The sequence below is a fragment of the Limanda limanda genome, chromosome 3 (genome assembly GCF_963576545.1).
Source record: "Limanda limanda chromosome 3, fLimLim1.1, whole genome shotgun sequence".
NCBI lineage: Eukaryota > Metazoa > Chordata > Actinopteri > Pleuronectiformes > Pleuronectidae > Limanda > Limanda limanda.
The window spans coordinates 24,015,859-24,029,970 of NC_083638.1; the positions used below are offsets into that span (position 1 = coordinate 24,015,859).

The 14,112-nt window shown below is 42.9% G+C and overlaps 1 protein-coding gene across 7 annotated transcripts in view; it reads right to left on the bottom strand.

Annotated features, from left to right (window-relative positions):
- The window catches only part of sox6 (SRY-box transcription factor 6), a 133,741-nt gene that overhangs the window by 5,706 nt on the left and 113,923 nt on the right, over window positions 1–14,112 (bottom strand). For all 7 annotated transcript variants that reach the window (XM_061067694.1, XM_061067691.1, XM_061067695.1 and 4 more), the window contains 3 exons: window positions 8,518–8,623; window positions 1,486–1,659; window positions 490–706 (listed from right to left, as the gene is read on the bottom strand). In XM_061067694.1, the coding sequence (XP_060923677.1) occupies window positions 490–706; window positions 1,486–1,659; window positions 8,518–8,623 (497 nt within the window). The remainder of the gene's footprint in view (window positions 1–489; window positions 707–1,485; window positions 1,660–8,517; window positions 8,624–14,112) is intronic.

A 14,112-nucleotide genomic window follows, 5' to 3' on the forward strand; every position in this document is an offset into this window, starting at 1 on the left:
ACTACCCAGTTTATTGGTGACATAAAACCAATACGTGGTTAGTGCTGCTCTTGTCTGCTGTTGCTCTGGATGATTGATAGTCCAGCCGCTGACGCTTATGACTGACATGGGAACACCTGGAGAAGGGTTCTCCTGCTAACCACACACAGTAAATTAAAGTGTTAAGCTTCAGACTGCTGCCCTCCAGGCTTCTGTAAGACTATACTTACCGCTTATATCCTGTAATAATATCTGCACCTCATGCTCCATTTGCAGACTGCTATTGTCTAAAATTAAAAATGAGAGCTGTTGAAAAGCCCATTTTAATGGGCATGTCAAGCCCTTGTCTCTTAAACCAACACAGAAAAACACTGGCTTTTGGAAATTGTATTTATATTGTATGAGAAAAAGCTCCAGGGAGACAAAACGCTGCAGTCCCCGTCGGTATGTTTTAAGATTGTTTTTTGTGTAAGTGTGGTTACATGGTGGGTTGTGTGACTGCATGCCTACCCCACAGTGAAGAACTGCCTCATTTCTTGTCGCCTTGACCGCATCATCTGCTTGTACTCGCCAATGCGCAGTTTCTTTCCGTCAATAATGCAGGTTCTCTTAGGCCGTGGCTTGTACTTGTAGTTTGGGTACTTCTCTAGGTGCATCTTACTCAGACGGGCCTGCTCCTCGTAGAATGGCTGCTTGTCCTGGTTAGTCATTGACTTCCACCGAGAACCTACACATCACGGCAGATGAACACACACAGGAGAAAACGAATTCAGTTACATAAAGATTCAGAGAACAATAATGTTTTGAAATTCACAATGCAGTCACATTTAACCTTAACCATCTAACCCTAGCCCTAACCCCAACGCTGGGAGAGCTTCATTTATATCCGAATTGTCCTTAATAAGGGCAGATGTTTTCTAGCACAAAGTCATGTGGCAAGATTTATTGTCCATTCCACACCAACCACTTGATAGCCCTGCCTTTGCACATTATCTGAGACGTAAGACACGCCTCGATGTCAAAAACAACAAGCCGGAGTGGTAAATACTACGGCTCTGCGAAGTGTCCTACCAGGTAGTGGATGACAGCACTTTTAACAGCTCTGATGAATGGACTCCAGTGCTGAAGGGACAAGACCCATTTAGCCTCTGTCATTTTTCATGACAAACACTTATGGTAGCGCTGGGCTATAAATCCATCTGTGTGCCGAGGTGAACTGGCTCTCAGTGGCCTATGAGATAACACACCTTCCTTCCTTTAGATACCAGCTGCTTTGGCAGATCGTCTTTTCTCATCAGTGTAAAACAAACTCATGGAAATACTGTCTGTTTAAAGTCTGTGAGAAAATGAAGGAAATCTCTGCTGCTGTTTGATGGTACTGTTCTACACTTACAAATTCTTCTCCACTCTACAGTGGGATATGAAAGTAGTTTCAAACACTGCATATTTATCACTTTTATCAACGTTTAATTATTCACTGTTTTTTTAATTAGAAGTTAGTCTTACCCAAAATTTTGCTAATGTTGGAGTTGTGCATGTCGGGGAAGGCCTGGAGGATCTTGCGCCGCTCATCCTTGGCCCACACCATGAACGCGTTCATTGGCCTTTTGATGTGAGGTTCGTTGGTGTTCCTTCCTCGAGCTTCCCTGAAGACTCGTGCCTCAGTGGATCCAGCGCCTCCTGTTGGCCAACAATAATAGGGTTGGGGTTTATCTCTGGCCCGATTGACTTTGGACCCTGGAATAGCCAGAGCAGGAATAAGAAGGGGGAACAAGGCAAGACATTGATTAAATGACGAGCCTTTTTCAAACTCTCCATTGTCTATTAGGGTAATGGCTGCTAACATCATCATGAACATTATTTCAGATGAGTGCAGCTCTTCAGACCCTAATCGAGAGAGAAGACATTGAGCTGGAAACCTGACTCACCAGGCTTGTGTTTAATGTGTAATAAAAGAATGTCTATCCAGAACTAAAATAGAAGCTTGGTCGTCAATGTGAATCAAATATTTTGTTCCCACTTTTATTCTCTGCTTTACAATTTAATATGGCAATTGTGGTATCCATATGAATGGGTACTAACATACATATGCAGGACTTACAAAATCTGGGAGGAAAATCTGCAAAACTCAGTAAAGCATTTTTCCAAAATACATATTTTATATATATATACACTAGAATAAATTCAGACATGTCCTCATCTGCTTTACTCTGTTTATTCTTTCTCACTCTCTTTTTTCTCACACACTCACACAAACACACACAAACAAACAACCCAGGCGCACATTCTCGATGAGAGCGCTCCGTTTCTCCAAAGTGCTGTTTCTCAATCAGGGCATTCACAATCAACAATAAGAGAGTTTCTCTCAGTATTAAACTGTACATCAGACTGATAATGATTTCTGTTTGCATGCGCATTTGCTTGCTTTTATATGTAAGATGTGAAAGAATTAAATAAAAGCAGTATGAATATTTAAACAAACAAAAACATGTTGATAAACAAGGCTTGAAAAATAAGACAAAAAAAGCCTTCCATATGCTACGATACATCTTTAATGATCTCAAATCTGGAAAAGAAAATCGGGATGACTCATGCATATTTCATCATCCACATGTGAAGCCTTCTCATTAGACCATTCCACTAGCAGCCTTGGCACATGTTACCTGGGGTTTGATTTCTATTATTATTTCAGTTGATAAACAAAATCAAACTCTTAATGAGTAATGGAGGACTGTGCGGTGACATTAATTCACAGAGAGCTCGTTCTGCTCTAATCACTGAGGAAGCCGAGGAGTTTGAGTGTCTTTGCTTTGGAGAAGCATGTCCTCTTTTTAAAGCTATTACATGAGACAAGTGCTGAAAAGGGCGATATATATAATCACACACCCACTAGCTATGATAGAAATCAGGGTGTGGTGGAAGGTGGATTATGTGTGAAGTGTATTTAAGGTGCCGCTGCCTACTGGGAGACCTGTTTCTCCCAGTGAGAAGGGATTTTCACCTGCTCATGTTTAACAGTCAAACGGCCAAAGACACTGAGACTTGCCTTTCTATGAAACGCTCGGGGAAAATGTATTTTTCATATTGTGTCCCTGCACTAGCTGCTACTGAGATATTTTCCTGTTTAAGATTTGAACTACCTCTTGTTAATGGAAATAACAATTAAGTCAAAAAGACCATTTTCTGTTCTCGTCTCAAAATCGTGATTGTGGCTTCAGCAAATGTACTTTACGCAAAAAGAGAGGGAAACTAAAATAAATAAATGAATAAATATATTTATATTTTTAGTAGTAAAATAAAGATATCTCTTGTCAATATCTCTTAAGTATAGTTTACAATCAATACATACTCTCAAATTGAAAATATTTATAAATCCTTGGATCGGCATACAATTATGTTATTTATATTAAAATATTCAGAAAAAATAGTGAATGATATATTTAACTTTTTTTTTTCAAAAGACGAACAATTTCCCCCAATTACAAAAAACTAATCTTATTTTAATATTTATCAAGTTGCCCATATACAAATCCTAATCTTCAAAACCTCTGCCATTTCTTCGCCTGATACACATATATAATTATCCTACCCTTTGTTAAACACATATTCAAACTCTGAGTGCTGTGTCATATTCTGTCTGTTTGCCTTCACCTCCCAGAATGCTGGAGGCCCGGAAGCCATCATGAATTCAGGAATAATACACTACCTTTGCTGCCACCGAAACCCCACAGTACGTTAATTTCATTTAGCATGCACTCACTGTACAGGATGAATTGATTTCACTTTGTTTGGTTTTGACAACCATGTTTATTGTGCAATGAAATGTGGTGTGGCGGAGGGCTGACAGTATCCATCAACGCGGGGCAATCTGCTGACTGTCGGGGCCAGATGAAGGTATTCATTAGCTCAGGAGCGCAACGCTCACTCAGACACGACAGCCAGTGTCTGCACCCCGGGATCGCTTGCTGTAATTTACGATGCCTCCCGTGCCATTACTCTATCACTGACACTGATTCAGCAATTTATATACTGGTTTGCATGCATACGGGCAGAGGTGAGCTTCTTATGGGGAGGGGGGGGCGACAAAACAACTGCCTGCCATCAGCTAGTGCCACATCCATAGTTAGCCAGGAAACCAGCCACGTGACTTGGTTCATTGGAGGGAAGCCAGATGAGGCATGGCACATGGAAAAGTGCCTGTCTGCTGCAGAAAGACACAACAGCACTCTTACATCATTTGTTTCTATCTGTACAGAGGCAGGTGCTCTGGTCCTGGTTGTGTAAAAAAAAACACAAATTGATGCTTCACTTAGATCTCACACTGCCCCCGGAACGCCAACAGCCTAACAGTTTGACCTTTGACCTGAAATAATAAGTCCTTACTGTAATCGTGATTCATGTGTGTATTAATTTGGCCCCTCATCTGGCCCCTGCAATATATAGGACTTAATCAGATGCATCCTGGGCATTATAATAGCCAGGCTTAGAAAATCCCTAGAAACTGTCTCTGTCTTTTCAATAAAAATCATGACACTGCTCTGACATTTTGCAAATGAGCATTAACATTATTTTTCCTGGAGGGGCAGGGCATTCAGGCATCAGTTAGTTAGGTGTGTGATTGTGTAAATAAACACAGATGTTTAGCAGTGACAGGGGCAGGCCCCCTGGGTGGGAGCTGCGGAGGGAGCGAAACAGAGGGAGTGTCGCTTAATAGAATTTATTGTGATTCATGAGGCCTGCAGCTCAAGTGTGACAGAGTGATTTGAGAATCCCCTTTTAATTTGTCTCTCCTGGAAACACTGCAGATGAGCGGCATGAATTACAGCGAGAGAGAATGATTGTTTGTATTTGTGTGTGTGTGTGTGTATTAGGGCAGGTGGGAGGAGGGGGGTAGAAAAACTAATGAGGAAGCAGGAAAAAAGGAGAGAACTTGAGAGAGAGAGAGAATTCAGTGAGGCCCAAACGCCTATCACACCTGTGAGCTGCAGGCTCAGACTCGAGCGTGCACCGAGCCAGAGGGTAGCGCTGCCCCGGCCGTCCCCTCTCCTCCTCCTTTTCTTCTCCCTACTCATCTTTGTTCTGCGGGCAGACACATAATGTCACCCAGGAATCCGCTCAAGAGGATGAGCCTCAGTGAGCAGGCAACAATCACGCAACCTGCCAAGCCCTCGCTGTTGGGATCAACACATCACCTCTGACTGAAGGCGTTTACCGCTGACAATAGAGCCTCTCCCTCCGAGCACGATCAGGCTAGATGAATGTGTATGGACAGACAGGAGGCAGCGCTCAGTGGCCCCTGCTCAGGCCTGATCTCACAGCATGCTAATCAAACCATTACAAATTACATGGGATATAAGCCCTAACATAACATGCCAATCCATTTTTTTGTTTGGATGATTTGAGTTTTCTAGAGGTTGTGCGTGTGTGTTCCTGTAAAGTGTTTATTCTAATGGGCTGTTTGAGGGTAAATACTTTGTTTTAGGGTCAGAGTTAGAATTAGGTTTAGGGCAGGGTAAGGGTCAGGCATTTAGTTTGAGTGGTTAAGGTTAGGGTAAGGGGCTAGGGAATGTATTATGTCGATGAGTGTCCTCACTAAGATAGAAGTACAAACGTGTGTGTTTTGTGTGTGCACTTGTTAACTTAGGAACAAACGGGCAACCTGTTTAAACATGCAGGCTGTGGCTTTCACTTTTCTCCGCTCGATCCCCTCTCTGGTGCATTTAGCCTAAAAGTGGAGTCTAATCTTTCACAATATCCCAGCTTTGCACTCACAAAAGGAGATGCATGCACACACAGAAGAAACAGAAAACACACAGAAATGTGTTCTATGGGGTTTACATTTAAACTTGCCGACTTCAAAACTGAGCTTTCTTATTGATTGTGTTGACCTATTCAACTATTGTTGTTGTGACTTGTTAAATCATTAGAGCCTTTCCATCTTATCTTTCTTCAAGGAAAAGTCCTCAACAATAAAAAAGCCGGAGCTTGATTCCCACAGCCTCAGTGCAAGAAAAAACCTCTTCAAACAATCAGCTGATTTTAAAGTTCAGAACAGCTCAGAGCTACTGAAGTAAAGAGACCCATCATGATCTGTAACAACAATGCAACACTTCTGTTCTTCTCATCCTATTCCATGAGGACTTTGTTAAAGACACTGTTTGGCTCAAGCTTCATCTTTTCTCACTCTCTGGTTGATGTTATCACACTGGGCGTTTAGATTAATTCTGTTTCCTGTCTCCACACATCTCTCAACAAGCTCTTTGTTCTCTGCGGACCCTCTGCAGTGGGGGGGTGGTTTAGACAAACACGGCCTCAGCTACACAGCAACTCTGTACTTCCATATGTGAATGAACAAAGGGCCCTGGCTGGGCTCAGGCCTTGGTGGGATTCTGCAATATTTTCATCAGAGCTTAAAAAGACCTAATGAATTTGCGGTGGGACCGTGCGTGTGCCTCGTGGCTTTGTAAAATGGAGTAAACTTTTATCCATTTCCATTCCTTTGCAGACTTTTTTCCAGTCTCCTTCGTTAGGACTTAGGGTGCTGCGTGCTCCGCAAATATTGGCTTTAGCAACCTAAAGCTTTCTGTGAGCTGCTGTGATGACAGAGGGCCGCTGTACGCCGGGCCCGGCTCAGTGTGGCTGCTCTGTTCTGGAGGGAAAGCTGCTGCACAACCGAGGGGCTTTCACACCCTATGTAAGGGCTGGGAGGTACACCCAGTAATTTTCCTTTTCAGGAAACACCAAAGTATATACAGTGTGTTCTGAATTACTGGGGGAAAGTGTTGTTGGAATACAGAGGAGTCTCCAAATTAATTTTCCACTTGCTTTGCCAAAATGCTCCCGAAATAATTATATTTATCATTTAAATTATGAATTCCAAAAGTGGTCCGTGAAAACGGCATTTTGCCCGTCAGAAGAAATCCAGATGCTTCGGTTAAAAATGTGAGAAGTTTGGTTGAGAAGTAAATACTTTTATGATGTGCTAGTCTTATATAACCACTGCTTTGGTAGATTTTAAATTACTGTGGCATTTAAATAACTGTAATATGTAAGACTGGCAAAAACATTTGTAAACCAAGTGTATCCTGGTTTTAACCCTGCCGTCTGCATGACCTCTGACCTGCAAATCATTAAATCAGTGCTGCGTTGGTTAGACAAGAAAGCACAAAAGGGGGGCAGTGAGAAAATGACTGTGTGCCTCTGTACGTCAAGGTATGTCGGGGTGACGCCTTTTCACAGTAAACATGTTCTCAGAGGAGCAAACGCTTCGTGGTTCACATCATTCGACAGAATGTGTTTTCCTGTTGGTGAAGCTGAGAGACAGGCACATATATTTGTGGCGTAAAGAGAAGAAACGGCAACTTTGTGTTTTGAGTTATGTGCGCTGCCGTGGCTCCCAGCCATATCCCCCTGGGAAGAGGACCTCTCCTCTCCTCTAACCTCTGCCTGCTCCTAATCCATAGCCCACTGGGAACACTGATGTGAGGCGTCTGACGCGAGCCGTTCCCTCAGCTTTGAGCCGGGACTTAAAAGGACACAACTGCCCTGATGTGCGCTCTGTTTCGGTCCCGACTCCACGGCAGCCACAAACGGAAGGTTCCCACTGGGAGAGTGCGCACTGCAAGGATGTCTGTCCGAGCAGTCAGATGGGTGGGATTGGATCTGCTGCTGTGGCTCACGTGGGAAACATGTCAGTAGGTCCACTAAATGCACCCCCAATCCTCATCTTCAGGATTGGGTGTGATGTGAAAGAAGTTCAGTAAAAATGTAACTTTGGCTTTGGAATTTGTAAACATTTTTATGGGATATAAAAACACATATTTATAAATGTCTGAAAGTCATGTGGCTGGTCTTTTATACATGTTAACCAATTATACAGTAGCATTTCTCTCTAAAACTGATGGGAAATGTGTCCGAGATGCTATTTAAAGTCGTCGATGGGTTACATTGTCCTGAGAAATATCTTTCCCTCTGCCTTCAAACTGTTTGAGGCATCAAAGATGAGTCAGACACATTTTCCTCTTTGCTCCGTCTCTGAAGTGCCATGGAAACTGCCACAAATATTTATGCCGGACAAACATTGGTGCACGGAGGTTATCCTTGCTCCTGTGTAGGAGTCAGCACCACAAAGGGAGATGACGCTTTGTCACACTGGTGCAACCCTGAATTTACACCCCTTCGCCCAGGACCTCAAACAAGCACAACAGCAACAGGAGCCGAGCTTGGAGAAAAGCCAGCTTTGTCCTGAGACACCCTTGTCCTCCGCTCACCTACCTGTGAAAACCTCGGAGCCACGGTTCATTTCAAACGGCCTCCACCCCAACCCCCACTTTTACACTCATGCACTTCTTTGCACAGACCCATTCAAACCACATCACCATACACATTCTGAAATATGGAGCAGCCATCAAAACGAGTCCAGAAAAGTATTTGAGAAATAGTTTGGATCTTGACGAAACCTCATCAGATGTAGAAACATTTAAGAACAAATGTGTCCGATGAAAATGAAGAAGAGATAAAACAGAAATGTGATCCTACCATCCATATCCTCTGGCCTGGTGAGGTCAATAACTCTGTGGCCGATCTTTCCGTCCTCGCCCAGCTTCCCGAGGTGGTGGCCAATGCTGTCAAAATGCACCCGCTCCTACAGGGGAAACACAAACAGTCAGGTACACTAACAAACACATACATTCATGTTTTTACAGTGATACAATTGTAAAAGTAACCCCATCAGGAATCCTAAATTTTGAAAGGAAAAACATGTCTTTGATAAATGGAGGGTTCTTTGAAGAGCTGCTCTTTTGACATGAGCTAGATGTAGCTTTTTCCTCTCTCATCTCTCTATTCAGCAGCTGCTATAATGGATGACAGGAGGTAGAGAGACAGTGAGGGCCAGGGGTGCTGTAAATAGATTTACAGAAGGATACTTTGTGATCCCGAGCACACAATGGGGCCGTGGCCCTCTTTGCAGTGCTCAGATTTTCCTCTGTAATCTTCTCCTTACATCCTCCCTTCCAGTCTACAGCGCCCAGAGCTCAGAGCCCATCATTTATTCAGAATTCATGCTTTGGAGAACACACCGTGTTTTCCCGTTTGTCATGTCGCTTTGTGCTCAGATTAAACTTGGCATCATGTTGTACTTGACGCACAATGAAACCCTGTCATTCAGCGCTCCGTGACAATATTAAATGTCATGTCCGTGTGCATTTACAGAATAAAATAACAGCTTTCGGGGGGCCTCTGAATAGTTGCTGCACATTACACTTAATGTATTATGCAAGGGGAGAGTGCCGACTGCTGCTGGCTCCATTGTTGAATGACCTACTTCCTCAGTGAATACACAGGGCATTAGCAAAGGGCTGTCTTCCTCTCTAAAGACTCAACTAGGAGATGGACACTTTGACTCTGCATGATACAAATAATCTCGCCCCTTTGCCTGGATGACACTAAAAGCAGGCATATTGCCACCATTCAGAGAGGAAAGCATTTGTTTTACTCGCAGGGTGAGTGTTCAGTGTCTGCCAAAGATATACTCTACACTGACCTGACCTCTGCCTCCTTCCTTTCTACACGTCTATCACATGCAGTCTGAACAGATACTCAGGTAGAGTCCTCACACAATGCTAACAGCTCCCCTGTCACACACAGACACCAACACACATTAATCTTTCAGCCCTTTCTTTGCAACGCATTGCACAATCGTGTTGTTTTTTCACTTTTCTCCCACAGGGAAGTTCTTTTCCTCTTAAAATAATAGACAAAGGTGCTGAAAAATTTAGCAGAACTAACCATTGTAATTTAAAATATTTATTTTTACAGCTGCTTTTGATTTATGTTGTTGTCGTCCCCTGTCAAATAAAATCATGTTCCTAACAACAGACATCAGTAATCGCAGCACATTACCAAAAACAAAATTAAGAAATCTGTCCAAAATGTGTTTGCTTTTGTATAAGCTTATTTTCCAGAGAGCTACAAAAAGATGACAGGCTGAAGGATGGAGACAGTTCAAGTCCATTTGAGGCCTTTCACAGTATTTTGATTATCCTCATGCTTTTATTTATTCAAGAACTATTCCTCAAAAGAAAGGAGAGACAGGAAGAGCACTGCAATTTGCCATCATATTTGAAGGAGTAGTCATTATTTATCGCCAGCTGAGTGATTCTGATATACAATTAACCACTACCTGCTTATGGCCTGTGATTAGAGCCTGTCTGTATGACGGCCCTTTGCTTACTTAAGTGTTTTCTAATTATGACATATGTGTTGGTCCCTGCTGGGAGAGAGGATGCTTTGTAAAGACAAGATGGAGTATGGGGCCTTTCTTGGTGTCACATTCTGTGTGAAGCAACACACGCATGGGCATGCACGCACACCGGCCCGTATTCATCACCCAGCCACATTATTGCTCTTAATGAAAGAAGCTAGCAGCCCGATGACAAAGTGACTGATGTGTGATTAGCTGGATGGGCACTGGTGCTGCTTCCGAAGCTACTTGGACAGTCCACCAGGAAGACACAGCGTTCACAGGGACTGCATGTCTGTAATAAAGTAGTCATCTCGTCCCTCTTCCGTGCTTGGGCGGTCCGCCCTGATCAATCAAGTCCTTTTATAAGCTCATGATCATTAAGCATCATGTTGGGCTGAGAAGGAGAGAGAACCGGGCTCATCAATCAATGGATTTCTTTAATAACTAGCGCGCTGTTCACTTCTTTTTCCATCGCACGGTCACGTGATCAGTGAGCATCAGCACGTCAGACAGCTGGGACGAAGACTGAATGAGGCTCTTGTTTGAGGTGGCTTCACTTCACATAACGTGCACGGTGGGGCTACTTGTGCTTATATAGAGAACATGCACGTGCACTTTATACGAGGCAGCTTTTTATGTACTGTAATTTAAAGGTGTGGCAATGATAAGTATCCCTCGCTTTCTTGTGTTATCTATGCTAATTAATATCTGAGCAATATGGTACCACAAATTTTCATAAAATTTAATATACTGAGTTTAATATACTTATTGGTTATAAGTTTGGTAATTTATATCTGCAAATTAGAATTACAGTTGAAATTAGGGCCATAAATTATCTGCACGGCATCATGGTTTTGTTTTAAGGCTGGAAAATGTTCAGTGAACTAATGCTGCTTTACTGCCCACGCATCAAGTGCTGTGATAAATTAATGGCACTTTTATTATTTTATAGTGTCATTAAATTTTTACTGATCACTCTGACAAAGAGAAGTAGCAAAGGACATGCAGTATTTAGGGAAGCTGGTCCTCCTGCCAGGAAAAGAGCGGGAGAGAGCGAAAGGGAGGGATCCCATCAGTATATGGCTGATATAAAAAGGTATTTATAATGTGCAGTGCAAGGGAATAATAAAAGACACAAAAAACACAGAAAATTAATGCTGAGAGGCCTCTGCAAGAAGTGGTTCATAAACAAAGTGGGATGAAAGAACAAATCAAGGATGACGAGAGGAGGTGAAGATAAAGAGACAGGAAACAAAAGATGTAGCTGTACACATTATTCCTCTCCCACTCTGACCGCGACTTCTGGCAAGCAACCCGTCCCTCCTTCAAATGACTTCAGCATGCAGCTCTCCACCCCACAACTAAAATTATAGCAGCGCACTCAGAGCTGTAGTGGAAAACTGCCACCCACTATAATCTCATCTGCCCTGCCTGCGTGCGCAGTGCTTTGTCTTTAAAGTTCGGTAACAGATTCATTTTGTTCAGTTGCACATGAAGTCACGAGCCAGTCCGGTGAAGTTTTGAGTCACTGAGGAAAAGAGAGAGGTAAAAAGAGGGTAGATAGCAGAACTTCTTGGGCGAGGGAACCTTAAAGAGCCCTTGTCAGTGCTGTAAAGGGAGCTTCAATCTGGCCGGCCACAGAGCATGTGCCGGAGGCCTGCTGCCCTGCCCACAGGGTGTATTCTGGGCAGAGGCGGGTGGCGGACGGCCCTGTGTATTGTGCCTACTCCCGCTCTGTATTTAGGCAACACACTACCAATACCGACACTCCTTCACTCTCTCCTTTGTAAATAGCTCTGGGCTATAGGCAGAGCCATATGGCCCGAGATTGTTCAAATACAGATGAAAGAAAAAAACACAGACTCTGTAGTAAGGTAGACCGCGGGGCCGATCAGCGTGTGGGCGTTTCGGAGTCGGCTCGATTCGTTGGGTGTCCGTTTGTCTAAATGATTTTATAGGTTTCATTTAACATCATAGGAACTAATCATGAGAAATCTATGTAAAACTTAAAACACCAGAGGAAACCACAGGTGCGCTGTTGCTCCAATGAAGGAGTTCGACCAAGGTGAAGAGATGCTGAACTGTTCCAGGCAGGAGTCACGGCACAGAGGGCTGGACACTTCACCTTTAATCAGTCCTATAAGTTGTTGATTCCTTGTAAAACGACTTTGGTACATTTTGTCCAGGGGTTAAAATTCTGACTTTATTTTGCTATATTTGAATTAATCGGTATTAAATTCCTTATTGTTTTTCTCATCATTATTGATATTAATTAACAAACTTTTCCCCCTGAAAAAATGAATCAAAATGAGTGAGGTGATACAGACGCACATTAAGCTGACATGTTTGCTCACCAGTGATTATTTACGGAGAAAACGGCTTCATTTCTTTCACGCGGCAGGCAGCCACCACAGTTCTCTCCAAATATAACCAGTTGCCAACTTAAAGTCACATAATAGTCTTGTTATTTTTCTGGCCATGCATGTATAAAGTAAATTATATGTTTAGCCCTCTCTGTGAAATCTTACAGCAATAACTACTGTCATTTCTGAGATCTCTGAACTATTGGTAAAATCTCATCCTGGCGTTTCCTTCACGCTGGAAAGTATATGATCGCATGTGTTTAACATTTTCACGATTGGAAACCTTCAGCAGCTGCAGCGGGGCCCTAAACAGCCACTTACAGTATGTTTGATAATGTGCTGAACTGGCTCTGGTTATATCACACACCTGGTATGTGGCGGGCTGAAGTCAGTGGCTCCCTGACCACAATATAGGTCTTTGTGTATCAAGTGTCAGTCATCACTGTGGTCTGCGGCCCTCTGAGTCTCCTCTCCGAGGGTCTCGGGCTAAGTCCCTCAACAATCTGTCCCAGCCGTGATGGAGACAAAGAGTGCACTCTAACATGGCCTCCGCTCCTCACAGCTCACTGCCTCATCTGTTTTGTGTTTTTATTGTAACCAGTTGCAACGTTATTTATAAGTCTGCAGCTTTTCCAGTAGTTTTTTGCTAGTTTTGAACCATTTAAATGTTAAGTACATCCAGCCATGCGGTAAACCCACAGTTACTTTCATTCAGGCTGTTGCTCTCTTTTTTACCCTGAGCTCTCCCTTTGCTTAAAGCCTAATGCAGGCAGCAGCAGAATCAACAGTAGCAGCCACAAAAGGCTGGCATCTGTTCTATAGGAGTCGTCCTCAACATCACACAGAGCAGAGATGGCCAGCTATTCCAGTCCCATTCGTACTGCCAGGCCATCACCTCATTTGTTTAAAACAGAGCTAAGAAAGGCCTTTAATTAAATTAGGGAGCTCTAACAAAAAGAAAATGGTGGGATAACCCCACAATTGGCTTTGTGCCACTGTAGTGTTTATTGTTTGTTTCTATATTAAGTTTATTTTTTGTTAACAGTCAACTATCATTATTCTGGATTAGTTATATTCCGTCAAATCCTTAAAATGTGACCCTTCAGTGTAAATTTAAAATTAAATGAAGTCAAATGTATTTCTAATGCGTGTGCTTTGGGATATTCAGTCATACATTTGAACATATTACATATTATTTTGTATTTCAACTATGCGTCGTCTTTAATTGAATTAAGACTCAACCATCTCAGCCCTGTGACACATTTCTGACACACGTTGAGTTTTTATGTTCTTCTCTACACTGCTGAGATCATTTGTGTTGACCTCATGTATTTTTACGGGTTTCCAGTCCTCAATGATCCAGAACTGTACTCCGGCTCCTCGGGGAGAATGAGAAGTTAAGCTGAAATCTCCTGCCTTATCAAACACTCCAGGTTGCACACAGCAGGATATTAAGAGACTGCAGCTTTCACGAAAACCCCTTTCACATATGGACAAGACCTCAAGACTTGTCGGACACTGGAG